This window comes from Trematomus bernacchii, unplaced genomic scaffold, assembly GCF_902827165.1.
Source record: "Trematomus bernacchii unplaced genomic scaffold, fTreBer1.1, whole genome shotgun sequence".
NCBI classification, from domain to species: domain Eukaryota; kingdom Metazoa; phylum Chordata; class Actinopteri; order Perciformes; family Nototheniidae; genus Trematomus; species Trematomus bernacchii.
In genome coordinates, this window is record NW_022988043.1 from 12501323 (window position 1) to 12517550 (window position 16228).

At 39.4% G+C, this 16228-nt stretch overlaps 1 protein-coding gene across 2 annotated transcripts; it reads left to right on the plus strand.

The window, feature by feature from the left end:
• The first annotated feature begins 2311 nt into the window (after nucleotides 1–2311).
• si:dkey-283b1.6 lies at nucleotides 2312–8304 on the plus strand. Of its 2 annotated transcripts, XM_034117945.1 has the most exons (4): nucleotides 2312–2380; nucleotides 3618–3709; nucleotides 6300–6573; nucleotides 6683–8304. In XM_034117945.1, exons 2-4 carry the CDS (start codon nucleotides 3684–3686, stop codon nucleotides 6788–6790), a joined length of 408 nt encoding a protein of 135 aa, XP_033973836.1. In that variant the 5' UTR covers nucleotides 2312–2380; nucleotides 3618–3683; the 3' UTR covers nucleotides 6791–8304. The 2 variants fall into 2 exon arrangements, with proteins under 2 accessions (XP_033973836.1, XP_033973837.1); XM_034117946.1 differs by lacking the exon at nucleotides 2312–2380 and having other exon boundaries at nucleotides 3550–3709.
• Nucleotides 8305–16228: the final 7924 nt, after the last annotated feature.

Below are 16228 nucleotides of genomic sequence, written 5' to 3' on the forward strand. Positions count from 1 at the left end.
AGAAAAAGGTTATCTCAATACATATAATTAATTTCCCTGATCTGATGAGGTGTCAGCACTTAAGACTTACTTTCTGCCACCTCTCCAAACTGAAGCCTAGAGCTTTGTCACTAAGGGTTGTTCAGTGTGTTTCTCAGGTTGAAAGAGATGTATGTGATTGTAGATGTTAAGCCCCCCTGTGTGTGTGTGTGTGTGTGTGTGTGTGTGTGTGTGTGTGTGTGTGTGTGTGTGTGTGTGTGTGTGTGTGTGTGTGTGTGTGTGTGTGTGTGTGTGTGTGTGTGTGTGTGTGTGTGTGTGTGTGTGTGTGTGTGTGTGTGTGTGTGTGTGTGTGTGTGTGTGTGTGTGTGTGTGTGTGTGTGTGTGTGTGTGTGTGTGTGTGTGTGTGTGTGTGTGTGTGTGTGTGTGTGTGTGTGTGTGTGTGTGTGTGTGTGTGTGTGTGTGTGTGTGTGTGTGTGTGTGTGTGTGTGTGTGTGTGTGTGTGTGTGTGTGTGTGTGTGTGCTGTTTCCTTTGTAAGGTCTGTGTTGAAGTTTTTCATTCATGCTGCGTTATCTCTGCAGAAACATCATAAATAGTGTACAGTGTTGTGCAAATAGTTAATGTTGCACAAAATAAATAAATTGCTAATTAGATATTTATTTTTCTCTCATATTTTGGTACCACACCACTTCTTACATTACACGAAAAAGAGGAAGATGCCTAAAAGAGGCGGAAAGCTTCTAACTGCTTCTTCTGAATGATTTTATAAAACGTACTTCTCCTAATTCTATTGTTAGATGCCTATTTCAAGGTTGTTAAACCTTCATTTACATACATTTTCCTGCAACTCAAGATCACACTGCTGTAAGATCCGATCTGATACAGTCGTGCGCTGTTTGCTTGAGTTTCCACTGTCGAATCAGTGTCAAACATGAATTCTGACCCCACTGTTCCTCCTTGGTAGCATTTTCAACAATATTGAAAGATGACAAAAATAAATTGCACTATAAGGAATGTGTTGTTACAGAAAGTCTGTGGTTTGTTCAACACAACAGTGAATGTGTTATTTTGTAAGGACAACATGTGTTTGTTAAATAAAATATTGGAAAAATAAAGATAATTTGACCTAATTCAATTTGTATTCCAGTTATTGTATTATTTGCATCTTTATAGTACTGGTAATCCTTGCATGTTATGCTCACAGAGATGTATTGATGCACCTTTGTACTTTTCACTCCTCTGATGAGCGAGTCAAATACTTTTTCAGCAGTAAAGATGACATTTCCTGGTTTGTGGGGTCATGTAACAATCATTGGGTTCACCTGTCTTTCTATTCACTCACACAGACAAACACACTGGCACAGCATAAACTCTAACATGACAGGGGGCTTAACAAAGTAGTGTGAGTATTTGTGAATGAAAGCACCCATTTTTATGTGCGAACATCACTTTACTTACAAAATGTACCTAGTTGCTCTGCAGATTTACTAAGTTAAAAAATAACCTCTGCTTTCATAAGATGTTATCTAGACTGGGGTTTGACGACTGGAAATCTTCAACGGAACGTTTGTTTAACAGATGGGAGTTGAGTTTCATCACAGCATACTGAGGCCTAAAACTAATTTCTGACAATCCATTTTTGTCACTGTCTCTTTTGCAAGTGTCCCAACTATGTAAAGGTGAGGGTAACCATTTGACTCAGGTCCAAAACCAATGAGTTAATTGAGACAATACACTTTCCAGGATTTCATGTTTTCACCCTTATCACTTTAACCTGGCTCAATCTCTGCCTACCGTTTCTATACAATTTTACAAAGAAGGACAAAGTGCTGTGGCAGCTGTCTGAGATAAAATATGGAAGAACAGTATCATCACTTGCCACTCAATCTCTATAGAAAAGTTGACCGCTCTTCCTCTGCTGCTCTTGATTCTGTGGCTTACCTCTCCCATGAGGCCTTGTGGAGAAAGGTAGCTGTTTCTTTAAATCTTCGAGTGTTGCCATAAATTCTTCTTTAGGACCTTTAGCACGAACTAATAAAACACACCGTTCCAACTGATAAAACACGTATACATTCATAAATGTGAGCATTTATTCATGCACATACCACTTCTGTATTACATAAACACTGACGCTGTTGATATAACAAAGACTGCTTCATTTTCTGAGGGTGTATCAGGGGCTGACAGACAAGCTGGGCTTTGCACTTAGTCCAGCACATGCTCACACGCACACACACACACACACACGCACGCACGCACGCACGCACGCATGCACGCACACACACACACACACACACACACACTGCCCCCTCATCAGCACACCCACAATAGAAACTGCTCTCTGCTCCAGTGAGTTTTCCCCACCCAGTCGTACACCTGAGGAGAGCCGTCTCTGGACAGGAGGTAAGAGGCCGAACTTTGTCTTTCTGCTTCCTGGTTTTGAAATGTCCTGTAAATTACATCAATTCCTGAAAACCGATCAAATTTTGTGAAATGACCTCAAATTAAACACATAGTAGCCGTTTATTTGTTTAGTCCGTATTAACAGACTGGGCCCCTGTTCCAATATGCCTACTGATCATGTGTTGTGAATTTTGACCTCTCCTACCGCTCATTGTGTGGCCAGTAATCTATTCAGTTTATAAACATGGTAATGTTAGACCATCTTTGAAATGTAAATAGAGTTTTTGTTCTCCTATGAGGATATTCAACATCCCTTTAGGGACATAATCCACAAAAGAGTTCAGGTGAAATGAGGAAAAAGTTCAGTTAACTCTGATCAAAATGTGTCTCCTTTTGGCAGATGATACTATAACTTTGAGATATGCTGTTAATTTCCACTTCAGAGGACATGAAATGAACGGACCACGTACCAGCAGTTACAATTTGTTAACAGTGACCTGGTTATGGTGTCGGTTACTTGTTATTCAAGCAGTGTTTCCAGTTATCTATTGACCTTGTATCAGTATACGAGGGGACTATATGCCAGTGATTGCCAAACTGATCAGTATCATTTTTTGTTTGTGGCCTTTGAAAACAATCTATATTCAAGAACAGCCCTTTTTTCAGATTGTGACAATGCATTTTCCATGTGATCTAATGAGTTTTTAAATGGTCCTGGTAGCTTAAGAGCTCAACCCTGACAAATTAAAAAATAAAAGCATGCATACTGCGGTGTTGTTCTTGAAAATCCTGAAAAAGTTAATGAAATTTAGACCGAATGCTTTACTGTACTTTGATATCGATGCTTCTGGCCCTCCTTTACCTCAATATTCCAGTTGATCACCTGACAGGTTCCCAAGCACAGTGGAACAAATGTAATCATACAATCTTTGCGAAATCATACCAATCAGTGCAGGGAGACTGGATGACCGTAAACTGTATGAGGTTACTGCAGGGCAAACTGTTTTCCAATGCTTCCAATGTACTTTTGTGGATCTATTATCTCTCTGCCTAGGCAGGCAATACAATATCATGAGGTCTTGAAAACATTCATGGGTTTTAGGTTCAAAGTTTATTTTCTGTTGATCCAGGAAGAGGAATACTAGGCAAGCAATGTAATTGTGTAAAATGTTCTCTAATTAAGCAAGTAATGAATAGCAAGTCAGTGTGCGATGTTTTTTTCCTGTGTCCCCTTCAGGTTTGTTCTGTTTCTAACTCGACTTCCACTTTGGACCATTGGTAGTTTATCCACAGAGCACCGAGGATGTCTTTGAATATTCCCATTCTAGAGTAAGGCACCGATCTCTTCATATATTTGTTTATTTGATGATTAATTCAGCCATTTTCTTCTCTCTTTGCTTCCTTACTTTGATTGATAACTATTAAAAGTTAAAATATTGCAAATGTTTTTTTTCTCTTCATTCAACCTAAAAAAAGAGAAATACCGCAGTGCTAACTCTTCTAATTACCACAAACCGATGTTTTATGTTGGTCTATGTGTTTCAGATTTAACATAATTTTTTGTTAAAAGAAAAAAGTCTTAAATGTTTATAAATCCTCACCGGCCATCCTATTAGGAACACCTTGCTAGTGCCATTTAAGACATCCCTTTGCGTTCAGAACTGCCTTCATTATTTGTGAGTTTATTGATGATAGCATCACGCAGTTGCTGCGATCTTTAATCCCCCGTTACTCCCAAACTAAATGTGCTTTCTTGGATTGAAATCCAGCTGTGTAGACCATTTGAGTAGAAAAAACCAGAGATGATAAAAGCGTTATAACATGGCGTGTTATACTGATGGAAGTAGCCTTTGAGGGTGAGTACCCTGTGATAGTTAACATGGTTAGCAACCATACTCAATTGGTTGCTTATTGAGGGGCCTTAAGTGTGACAAGAGACTTTCCCGCAGACTTTACACCACAACCAGCAGCCTGAACCAGTCATACAATCCAGGATGTATCCAAAGCATTCATGTTGTTTATTTCAAATCTGACACTTCCATCTGAATGCAGAGCAGATATTGAGATGAATCAGACAATCCTCAATTGTCCACTTTTGGAGATCCTGTGCCGATTGTAGACTCAGTTTCCTTTCCTTTGCTGAGGGAAGTGACACTTAGTGTGGTGTTCTGCTGCGGTAGACAATCTACTTTAATGTGTTGTGCACTCAGAAATGCGATTATGGACACCTTGGTTAACGCAAAGGAGTTCTTTCTTTCGTTTAAAAGCAATTAACCTTAGAGATTATAGTGCTTGAAAATCTGAGCAGTTTTTGAATTACTCAAAGCAACACCTTCAAAATCAGGTAAATCACCTATCTTCACCATTCTGTTGCTTGGTTTTATGTTCAGGGGCCTCATTTATAAAGGGATATACGCTCAAAAAATGGCGTACGCCAGTTTCTACGCAATGTTTGCGATTTATAAAATACTAACTTGACGGGAAAATGTGCTGTCCTCCACGCAAACTCTAACCCATGCGTACGCACTAAGCACACAAACGGGAGAGACGAGAAACTGCGACACCGTTGGCAGAAGGAAGAATGGAGAGAAATATGTGGAAATAATACCATAAATAAAATGTTACCTCTCATTTATCAAATATGAAGAATTCATTTTCAAACATTGATTAAAGCCAATCTTAAAATGATTAAACAAACGCCTGTTTGAGACTCCTCAGTGCACACAAAAACATAACTTGGAGAAATAAATAAATACGGATATGCTATTTAAAACCACCTCGAATATGTTGTGTTAATGTTATGAAATGTTTTCTCATAAATGATGCGGTAAGCAGGAGGACAGAATTACGTCTAAACTGACGCCGTTTTGCATTTCTATAGGTTGTAGATACGAGCATGGTTTTATATACTATCACGTTTAATCGTGTTTTATGCCGTTTGCCAAGACTTGATAAGTCGCTCGTAAAACACAGGAGGTATGGAAACTAAGAACACCGTGGTAAATTGTACAGCTAATATAACACAACACATTGTATTTCCTTTAACTGGTGGATTATGGATATATAGTTGCTGCGACAGCTGGAACACAAACCACAACACAATACAAACAAAAATAATTCAGATCCAGTCGTCATGACTCCACTCCGGAGGGATTCCCCGATCATTTCTTAGTTTCTCATCAAGGGGGGGTCTCCTGTCCCCGGTACAAACACACTGCCTGAGGAAGGTTATGTGTATTTTTTTTGTCATTAACTTTTTTCGGACCACTTATTTATTTATTTTGGTGACGATCCGACCTCCATGCTGCTACTCTGGTTCAAACTGCATCCACCAAACAATATGATTTATCTCCACCTCCCCAAAATAACCAAAATCTGACACGGTGCGAGATGTCTTTTTTAGCTGTTCTATCGTAATTTCCTGCGATCTTCTTCATGCAGTCAGTCAGAATGAATGAATGAATGGGCGTTTCTTTGACTATGTATAGGCAAATATGGGCGTTACGAGTCGATTGTGATTTATAAAGGGAAACAGGCGTAGGGAGTGCCGTACGCACTTCCCTCGCCGGTACGCAATGTTTTGTGAATCGGAAAATGGCGGAACATTTATGTACCTATTTTTGTGCTTTGTACTACGTAAGCAACCTTCCTACGTCAATCCTACGCAAGGCGTTATAAATGAGGCCCCAGGTCATGTGTAGGTGAGTTTAATTGCTGTAACGTGATAGGCTGATCAGATTTGTGCTTTAACGAGCAGCTGAACAGGTGTTCCTAATGAAGTAGCTGTGAGTATATTTTTGGTTTTTGTTGCTGTTTCCTTTTCATGTCGACCTTTATTGGCTTTTCTCTCCATCTTCCTCTGTCTTGTAACCATCTCCATCTTTCTCATCCCCCTCTCCCCTTTCTCCTCCTCTTCAAGGATCTTCCTGGGCATCCTGGGCTTCGGCCTCTCCATCATGTTCTGCACGACCTTCTGCAGGGTGTGCAGTCGCTTCAGGGAGGAGCAGATCGATCGGGAGGCGGCGAGACGGAGTAACCAGGAGCTGCGCCCTCCGATATATTTCATCCCTTTCCATGGGAGCCTGTCACAGCACGACAGCGAAGACGTCCCAGGCATGCCCCGATACAGCCAGGAGCTTTACCCCCCATACAACAACGCTGCCTTCTGTGGGCCCCCACCTTCCTATAATGAGGTGATTTTAAACAAGCCAAGTGTTTGTCTGTGGCATTTCCTGTCCCTGAAACCCCAGATTTACTGTAAAATCTGGATTTGAACTTTTTGTTTCTTTTTGTGTATTTCAGCTGGAATTGAAGCCGGATGATCTTCCCCCTGCTTACACAGATTATAGCGTTCCTGTGTATCCCCTCCCATCTCCACATCACATGGTTCAACCACAAACACCACACTAAGACGGGACCACCCTCCTGTGCCTTTGTTTATCGCTCTGGAGTCGATAATGTTTCAAAGATTATTGATGTGACCTTTTTTATTATTGTTATAATTCATGTAATGATGGTAGAGAGGGGATAACATCTGTATACTGTAAATGGCACCAGGTTTCAGAAAACAATGCCATGAGTATGCTGCAATCTCTCAAGGCCAATTCCATTTTTAATCCAATATTTTATTCTATGCCCCCACTTGTTATTCTCTCCACCATGGAAACCATGCTTTTGATCCTGTCTGTTTGTCTTGTGTTTCATTAGCAGGGTCTCAATAGCCACTTTACAGGTATGTAAGTAATAAGTGTGAGTTCAGATGTGAATGTGAAACCAATTATGCCACTATGTGGCCATTTATAAAGCACTTTGTTTTTGCTCAGGTCTCCTTTACCCTATGTATTAGTGCCTGCAGAGAATTTGGATCAAACATTTTCTCCATATATTTGGATAGGCTATTTGTTTCCTGATTGCCAGAGTCTTGTAGTTGTGTCCTCCAAAAAGTGGTATAACTCTTAAAGGTATTTGATATTCCTTCTGTGCAATCGTAAAAAATGTAATCACATTCTGCTGATAGGTGGCACAACAACACAATTAATTGAAATGGCCATAGCTCAATGTTCACAAGTCTTTGATTCTTATTGTGCACAATTTATCCTCGTAAGAAAACACATTTTTATAGATAGGGTTCAGATGATGATCATGATGATCCAGATGCTGATTCACATTTCTTTTTACAAAAAACAAGTGAAGAAGAGAGGAAAAAGGTGCTCTTAAGAGCTTTGTATCTTTTTTGTGTTTTATGTATAATGTAATATGTAAGACGGATCTGAGGAGCAGCCTTGGGACAAAAAGAGAGACACATGTATGAAAGTCCTCTATTTGTTTTCAGCGACTGAAAGATGTATTGATGTGTTCAGATAGACCTGGTAGAGCTGAGGTTTCCTGTATATTTTTAATATGATTTGGTGTTGTCTTTGTATGTTAAGAGTCATGTGCTGAAATGGGACCATGTTCTTTTCTTTCTCTGTGTTCTTTTTTTACAAATCCACAAATCCTCTGCCTCTGTATGTCTACAGTCTTTAAAAATCACGTGAGAAGTATTGTTTAAACCACCAGCTCTGAAACCAAGAGAGCTGCTTTTTTTGTGAGAATTCTAGAGACTTTGATCAGAGGCTTTAATTAAACAATGACAATACTGTAAATGAAATGTGAAAATGACTGAATCAATTGTTTAAATCTCAGGACAAAATGTGAGTTATATATATAGAAGCTGGTTTACAAACAGATCCCTGAATGACAAAGCATTGTGTCACTCCAAAGATATGTCTGTGATATCAAGAGAATATGGCTAAATCGAAATCTACCTTTATGTATACATATTTAATTTTATACCATGTGTAAATGTAAGATGTTCATTATGACTTCATGTGTGCATATTATTTTTTGTTTTTGTTTTCAATAAACACAGCACTGTAATTCAATCTGTTGTATATCATTGGACTCCTTTGTTTACTTCCATAACATAAGACCATCACAATGTAACACTCATGCTTCTATTGGCTGGCGCTCACACATTGTACATGCACGTGATCCGCTAAGGGGCGGAACATCTCTTAGCGGTTGACGAATCACAACAGATCCGTCCAGCTAATCAATCAGAGCAGACTGGGCTCTGGTTTCAGACAGAGGGTGAAAAGAGGAGCTGCAGCACAGGCAGTATGAGAAAAATAAAGAGCTTTTGGAACATTAAAGCATGGAGACATGTCACAGTAGAGACACACAATACATATGGCCCTGAAAAGGATCATATTTGGGCCCCTTTAACATTCAGGGATGACCGAGGAGATTGGGTTAGAGGCAGTGTACATCCTGGTCAGATTGCCAGTCATGAGCCATCCGGTTTGACTTGTTATTATCATTTGTCTTCAATCCACCAGAGTCCACTCTTTAACCAAAACTATGACCTCAGATAAGTTTAGGCAAGCCTGGATTTATAAGATCTTAACATCTGTGCCTTTTTTACTGTTTCTTCATTATGCCCTGACCTTAAACTACTAAAGGTTACAAGGAATGGTTGGGGTAGAGTCAAAAATACACATTTTCTTTCTTGCAAACACACATTACCTCTTAATTTCATTTCATTTAAAAGGTATGGCTACAAATGATTCTGCATCTTATTCTAGTTATTCCTTCATAATCTTTATGTTCATGTACATTTCTCTGACAGAGCCAAGTGAAAGCCAGAGTTCATAGAATGGCAGGATGTCTAGAAAGTCACTTGTGTGGTCAGGCTGACATACAGCCACACATGGTCCGACGTATCCTAGACAGCCCCTCCTGATCTGTAATCCTATATACAGTATGTCGGGGGTGGACTTGAATATCCCTTTCTCTGTTTAACGGCAACTGGATGTGGTGTCGTCTTCCAGCCTCTATAAGGGAAAATCTTCTTATACATATCTTTACTACGCAGCACTTACACTGCGCAGGGGGTATATGTGTGTGTGTGTGTGTGTGTGTGTGTGTGTGTGTGTGTGTGTGTGTGTGTGTGTGTGTGTGTGTGTGTGTGTGTGTGTGTGTGTGTGTGTGTGTGTACGCATATCTTGCTTCCTGAACTCGTTTTGGATTCAGAGTGTAATGTTCACACTTACACACATAAATTGTGTTTGTGACGAGGAAAGGCTTCTATGATTGTAGAAAAAGTGCACATTATACACTAGAGGGCAGTGCAGGTGTGGAGACTCATGCTCTGTTTACAGTCAATTCTTCTTTTCATTATGTCTAAACTGTAAAAACTGAAACGTTGACTTTAATTGAATGTATTATGTCAACAGATTTCACATAGCGGCATCATGTTAGTTTGAAGCAATAATATTAAGTTTATATAAATTATATTAGGTTAAACTAAATATTATTGCTTTCAACTAACCTAATACAGTTATGTGAAATGTGTTGACATAATACACTTAACTAAAGTGAACGGTTCAGTTGATTCAGTGTAGGTCATTCTTACATGTATTCAGCCTACAGCTAAACCACACTGTGGCTGTAAGTGTCTTGCTCAAGAGAAGCCATGTGTAGGATTCACGTCTGCTAATAATTTGTCTGAAATGCTGTTTTATGTGTTAAAAAACAAACAATATTCCAATAAGCATGCATTTATTTTACAGCAAAAATGTGTAAAGCTTCTATTGGTAAATTCTTGAATGTTAAAACTCTTGTAGTTTACTGTTATGTGTTACACATTGTATGGCTTTTTCCAGTTTTAACCAGTCTTACCCCTCTCATCCTTCCTCTCTCCCCCCCGGCCCCCTTGATGGGGGCCCCTGAGAAGCAACACAAAGCATTTCCTCCCTGCAATAGTATTTCACTTAACTGGCTCTGAACTATTGGGTGAGATGATATACTCTGTATAGCTTTAAGTGATTCGTTTGCTGATTCATTTTCAGGGAACCTGGAGTTGAAATCTTACACTAATTTAAAATCCTATTCTCCATGTGTGTGTGCATACAGTGTATTGTTTGTGTTTATGTACTTATGTTTTTGTACATATCTGTGAGTTTTTTTCGTGTATAATCTCATGTGCATTCATTTCTCTACTCTTCCTACATCTTTTTTTGTTGTTAAATTACCATTCATACATGTACGCTTAAATCAAAGGGGAAAAGTAAGAGTTCTATTCAACATATATTTGATGATTCTCTGTCCATTGGCAGGATTTGATATGGTCTTTGTGATCTGGATTACAATTTAAAACATTGTTTTGTGGGTTTTAATAATACATTAACTTTCTATGTGCATTTGTATTTATAAAACATATTCGGGCAGTTTCACATGTGGGCAGTTTCAGAAAGAAAGAAAGAAACCTACAAAGAAATCTGGCCATCATTGCTGAAATAATACACTATCAAAAGTTAATTTTGGTTGTGACTGTTTTGAGAAAAGGTAACACATTTCCTGAGTGAGTTCTGCTGAGTTTGAGTTTGAATACTGCTGCTCTGGAGGAGACATGTGGGATCCTGGAATAGATTTAGAGGAAGAAAACCCCCCGAGGGCTGCAGAAGCAGAGAGAGGCACAGATAATATGAAAAGGAATGGATGGGATGTATTTGTCTCTGTGCATGTGAGCATGTCGGCCAAAGAAACCATTGTCCGAGCGGGAACGCTGCTGAAGGTATGTGTTTGTGTACTTAAGGCCGCTCTGCTGAATGATGGCTGAGCACAGTTGCTTTTATTACCAGGATGACCCATCTCTCTCCTCTCCTTCCTCCCATTCTCTCTATTCCCCCTCCCCCACAGCTCTGGGATATTAATACACACTGGAGAGCCCCTAGCATTACAGGCTTTCCCTGTACTCCTATCTTTGTCTGGCCTTCATCACCACTGGGGCCTTGACTCTTTATTCGAAGACTCTTAACTGCCTTTGTCTGCATCTGTTTGGCAACACTGCATGTCTCAGGCAATATCATCAAAACTACAACCTTAAACACACAAGCTTTTTGAAGGCAAAATCATTGCTGTGGGATTCCTAGAGGTGTCTAAAGAATTAGATTTTTATGGTGAATTAAGGGATAAAAGTGTTTAGAATACAACAAAGCAATATAAAGCGCATTATAAAACCTGCTTTCACTCCTTCTCTTAAGTGTTATTTAACTTTTTATATCAGACCAACACCAACTACATAACCATATTGAGGTCTGAAATTCGCAATTCTTTTTTATGGAGGATTTAAAAATAAATCAATTCCGGTTTATGCTTTAAAAATGTAAACAAATGGTTGTTTACACAAGCGGCAGGGAAAGGCTTTCACTTTGTTACTATCATGATGTTATGATCTGATGTTGTTTTCCTTCATGTGAAAAGAGTGGAACCTATCCGATCACGCCATGTTTTGACATGATGATGAATATAGGGGGGGGGGGGGGCATTCAGGAATGTCAGAGGTCAATAGAAAACAGGAGTGGTGACCAGAGAGGAGGCCACGGTGGAGGTCAACAGATATCATCTTACACAGGGGCAGGGGCTTTCCTCCTGCACTATTATTGAGGTTGATGGATAACTTTAGCAAGTGAAACCAACTTTATAGTCCAGAAACGTTGCTTCAAAAATAGACCCCTGATTAAAGGATTTCCTTCCATTGCCTACAAAGGGTTTTCCTTATATAGCCCCCAGCTTACAGAATGACTACACATGTTTGGTGTCACCTATTGACATTTTGCAAATAGCGCAAACTTGAAGAACTGAGGTAATGTCTCTTCTTTGCTGAAGTAAGTTTGAGTTTTTACAATTTAGTTTGTAAATGAGGTCTGCTTGCTGGAGTGTTATTTTCTTACAATATGTAATGCTTTCTGGCATCATCTAAAAATAACTTTTCTAAAATACACTGTTTAAGATTGAGAAAATGACAAGTTTTAGCAATAAAACAACAAATATTATATTATAATATAACAATAAAAGTGAGTATCTGCATCACAGCCGAGTATCTTATGTGTTAGTATTCCTGTATCGATGTATTGTCTTCCTATTTGTGACTAAAGTGTAACTCTAACTGAAAGCCTTTTTGTGAGTGTGAGTGTTTGCTCTGATGGGATAGTGTTGGTAGCCATGGAGCCGACAGAGGAGGGGTGTTTGTTGACGAACAACATTCCAGTGTGCGCCTGATGTGTGTGTGTGATAAGCTCAGCACAGGTAAACACCATGCATCTATTTAAGGAGGATGATTCTACCCTGGACAGCTGATAGACAACATTCTTGAGCACTGGCTGTGTTGCCTGCAGTTTTCAGGAGAAACTCAGAGACTATTATTCTGCCTGCATACACAAAATAGGGCACATTATGTTAAAAAGATGCTTCTTCTTTTCCTGCAATGTTATAAAGATTCCCTGTTGTTTATTTAAAAAAAATTGTTTTCAAATTAGCTATTGTTTTATTGTTTTAATTGTTCATTGAGTGCATTTTTCACACTTACAAGTGAGCAGCCCATGTTGAGCAAAAGTTCACATCAACCAGCTACCTCCTTATTATCTTTAGGGAGACATGCGAATCCCATTTGTTCCTCTAGCTAGTCTAATACATTCCCCAGGACCTGACTTTCAACACCATTCATTGTGTTAAAAAGAAAAGATCAGATCAGACTTGTGAGAGGCATTGTTCAAATATATATAAATATTTTTGTTTTTCATTGTTGCCTTATCCATCACTTACATTCACACTTTACATTTTACAAATATATTCAATTTAATATTATTTTCCTTACGCACTTAATGTATATATAATATCCTGCTTTGTATTTAGTTTACTGTAAATTGGTATTTCAACATGTATATTTTCTACTTTTTTAATGCTATTTTATTTCTATTTGAGCTGTTTACATTTTGAATTGTTTATTTCTAGTCTTTTAATTTCTCTAATGTACAATGCCTTGTCTTTTTATGCTGCTGCAAACCATTTCCCAAATTGGGATCAATAAAGTACATCTCATCTTATCTTATTATTTGAAATGAAGGGATCCACCCTTCAAGGTTTTCCTGAGAAATAGTAAATAAATATTCAGTTACAACACTGCTTTGTAGTCAGGGTCACAGACTATTGTGATGTGGTTAACCCTCACTTGTGCATTACTTAAACCCTCAGCGTGCCCCAAAGTTCAGTAAACTATTCTTTAGCTATATGTGTTTGGAGAAGCAGCAGAGATAACCCTTTGGCTGTATGACCTGACAAACCTGCTTAACTGACTCCACCCAGCAGCAGCAAATTGTTACGTGACACAAGTTCACACAGGTTGGAAAAACTCTTGAAATGCTAGTTTTTAGACATTGTGTTCACTGATAAGAAAAACGTGTGATGAGGATGTTAGAATGATAACCTCTCAAAGTGACTAAATAACTGCATTGTGTGTTTTGATTGATTGGGTTAACCTGATGAGATTACAATTAACATTTGAAGGTAGATAAAGAGCAAAGCAAGTCATTTTAATGAAGGATATTCCAAAGAAGACACGATGCCCTCTTGATAGTTTACACCGGAGCAAATTAATATAACAAAAGTGAACAAGATCAGTGTTTTGCATTACTGCTCAGCAGCAGTTTGGCCAGCATGTTGTAAATCTGCACGGGACTGCAACATTCAGAATGTAAATTAAAAAGGCTGGGACATTTAGAATATGTGGCATCTGACTGTGTGTATCAGTGATACAGACTGACTGTTATTCTGTAAGTGAAGCCTGCCCTAACTAGACTGGGCACACACATTAACACTTAGAAAAACTGACTTCTGTCCCTTGCTTTGGTTAAATGTCTTTAGGGACTAACATACATGGACATAAGCTAATAATGAATTCTAATGATTCAATTACAGGATTAAGTTAATTCTTTGAGTTTTCATCAAGCAAAGAATATTTCCAATTGTCTTAAATGTTTTGATCATTTTCTCTCAGGACCAAAACAATTAATTGCAGCATGGTGGTTTAACATGTCCTGATAAAAGCAAAATTAAAACTCAGAATAAATGCATAAAAACACGTTACTGTTTGTGCTGCATTGCTATGCAGCCCAGTCAAACAGAGGCCACAATGTCCCAGTTGTCCAACACTTACATTAATATGATGACTGATTTCCTATTAGCATGATAACAATAGCATGTGAAAATATATTGTTAGCATTGACTTCACAAAGTAGTGCAAGGCTGATGAAAGTATGAACCGTGGCCTAAGAGACCCAACCTATAAACCCCAAACATGTTAGTGAGAACAAAACTCATTAGACCACATTTTGTTTCTTTGCCCATTTTGTCTCTCCTTTTCAATTCTGCCAAAGACTATAAATCTTGCCATCAACAACTGTGATAAAAAGATGGATCCCAAAAACTGTGAAGTCCCTCAAACTACCACAGTAAGGCCCCATCCACACGGAAACGAAAATGAAAACGAACCGATGTCGATATCAAAAAAGTCTTCCGTCCACACGGAATCGGCTCAAGAAACGTGTCCGTCCACACGAGACCGTTCGACCCGCTGGAAACGCTGTAATACATATGCCGGGCCTGTAAGTGGCGCTGTACTTCCGCCACAAAATACACCAAAAGCAGCGAATAAGACCCCTGAGCATGGTTGCCATGGTTGCCTGGTTGCCCTTCTGTTTATTCTCCGCGGTGGATTTAGCAACATGTAGTTCATGTAGTTCTCCATTTCCACTTGTTGCTGATGGTTGTGGTAGAGGAGCTGTAGATTTTGCACTAACATCTGTAGCATGGTCAGTAGCGTCTGGAGCACGAAAGCAACCCTGTGATCCGCCATTGTTGTTGTTGTTGGCGAAACACATCAGCAATGACGCAGTTGACGCGGGGGTGAGCAGCAGAGGTGGGGAGAGGCGGGGCTATGGCTTCATCGTTATCAGGAAATGATCGTATAGGGCGTACATACGGAGCCGTTTGGCCCCCCAGAGCGTTTCATCTGCAAATCTACACACCTTGGGAGCCGTTATCGTTATCGTTATCGTTATCGTAATCCGCGTTTCTGTGTCGGCCTCGTGTGGACGAACCGTCTATGCGGATACAACCCGTTTCGTCTCCGTGTGGACGGGGTCTAAGACTTCCATGAATCACAACTGACATCTTTGAGCAACACTTACTGTATTAATTCAACTATATTTGAAGAGTTGCTGTATGGTGGGGTATTGACAGTAACTACAGTAGGTCACACTGATACAGTTCCTGCAGCAGCTGTATGCTCAACTAAAGTGTTCGGGAGCTACAGTGACTATAATGGAAAGATCAGCAGCTCAACATGGAAGTGTTGGTGACATGTACAGTAGAAGCACTCAATGTGGATATGTAATCCATCTGCACACATACAGTAAATCACGTTGCAGGCCTTCAAGCGAGACTGCCACATACATTATCGTCAACTCAATTTGTGTACAAAAGCATCCGATTTACAATAAAACCTGCCAAAAAACACACCTTTCACTCAACTCAACAAGCAAAGTGAAGTTCAGAAGCATGTTATTGTCATTTGTGTTTCCTATAAAGGATTTGGGCAACACATGACACAACAAAGCATAGTTATTCTTCTATCTGATTATGCATATGGCTTACCCAAGAGTTGGACACAATGTGTGCTCACAACTCATGCAGTGCAGGCTGGCGGGGGGGGCGTTGATACATGTACAGGCTTTCTTTCTCCTTTTCCCCTGGGGGAGACACATACAATGAAAACTATTCTCTAGCTTCATGATTTTAATGAATTCAGGAAAGTTGAAGCATGGAAGAGTGGCAGTTTTGTGGGTGTTTTCTTTTTCATTTGGTTTGGTTTCTCTTACAAATGCAATTGCAATTGGCTGCTGGCTGGGTTTATGGTTTGTATGTTACAAAACTGACTCTAAAAGTAGAGAAAGGAGGGTACAACAG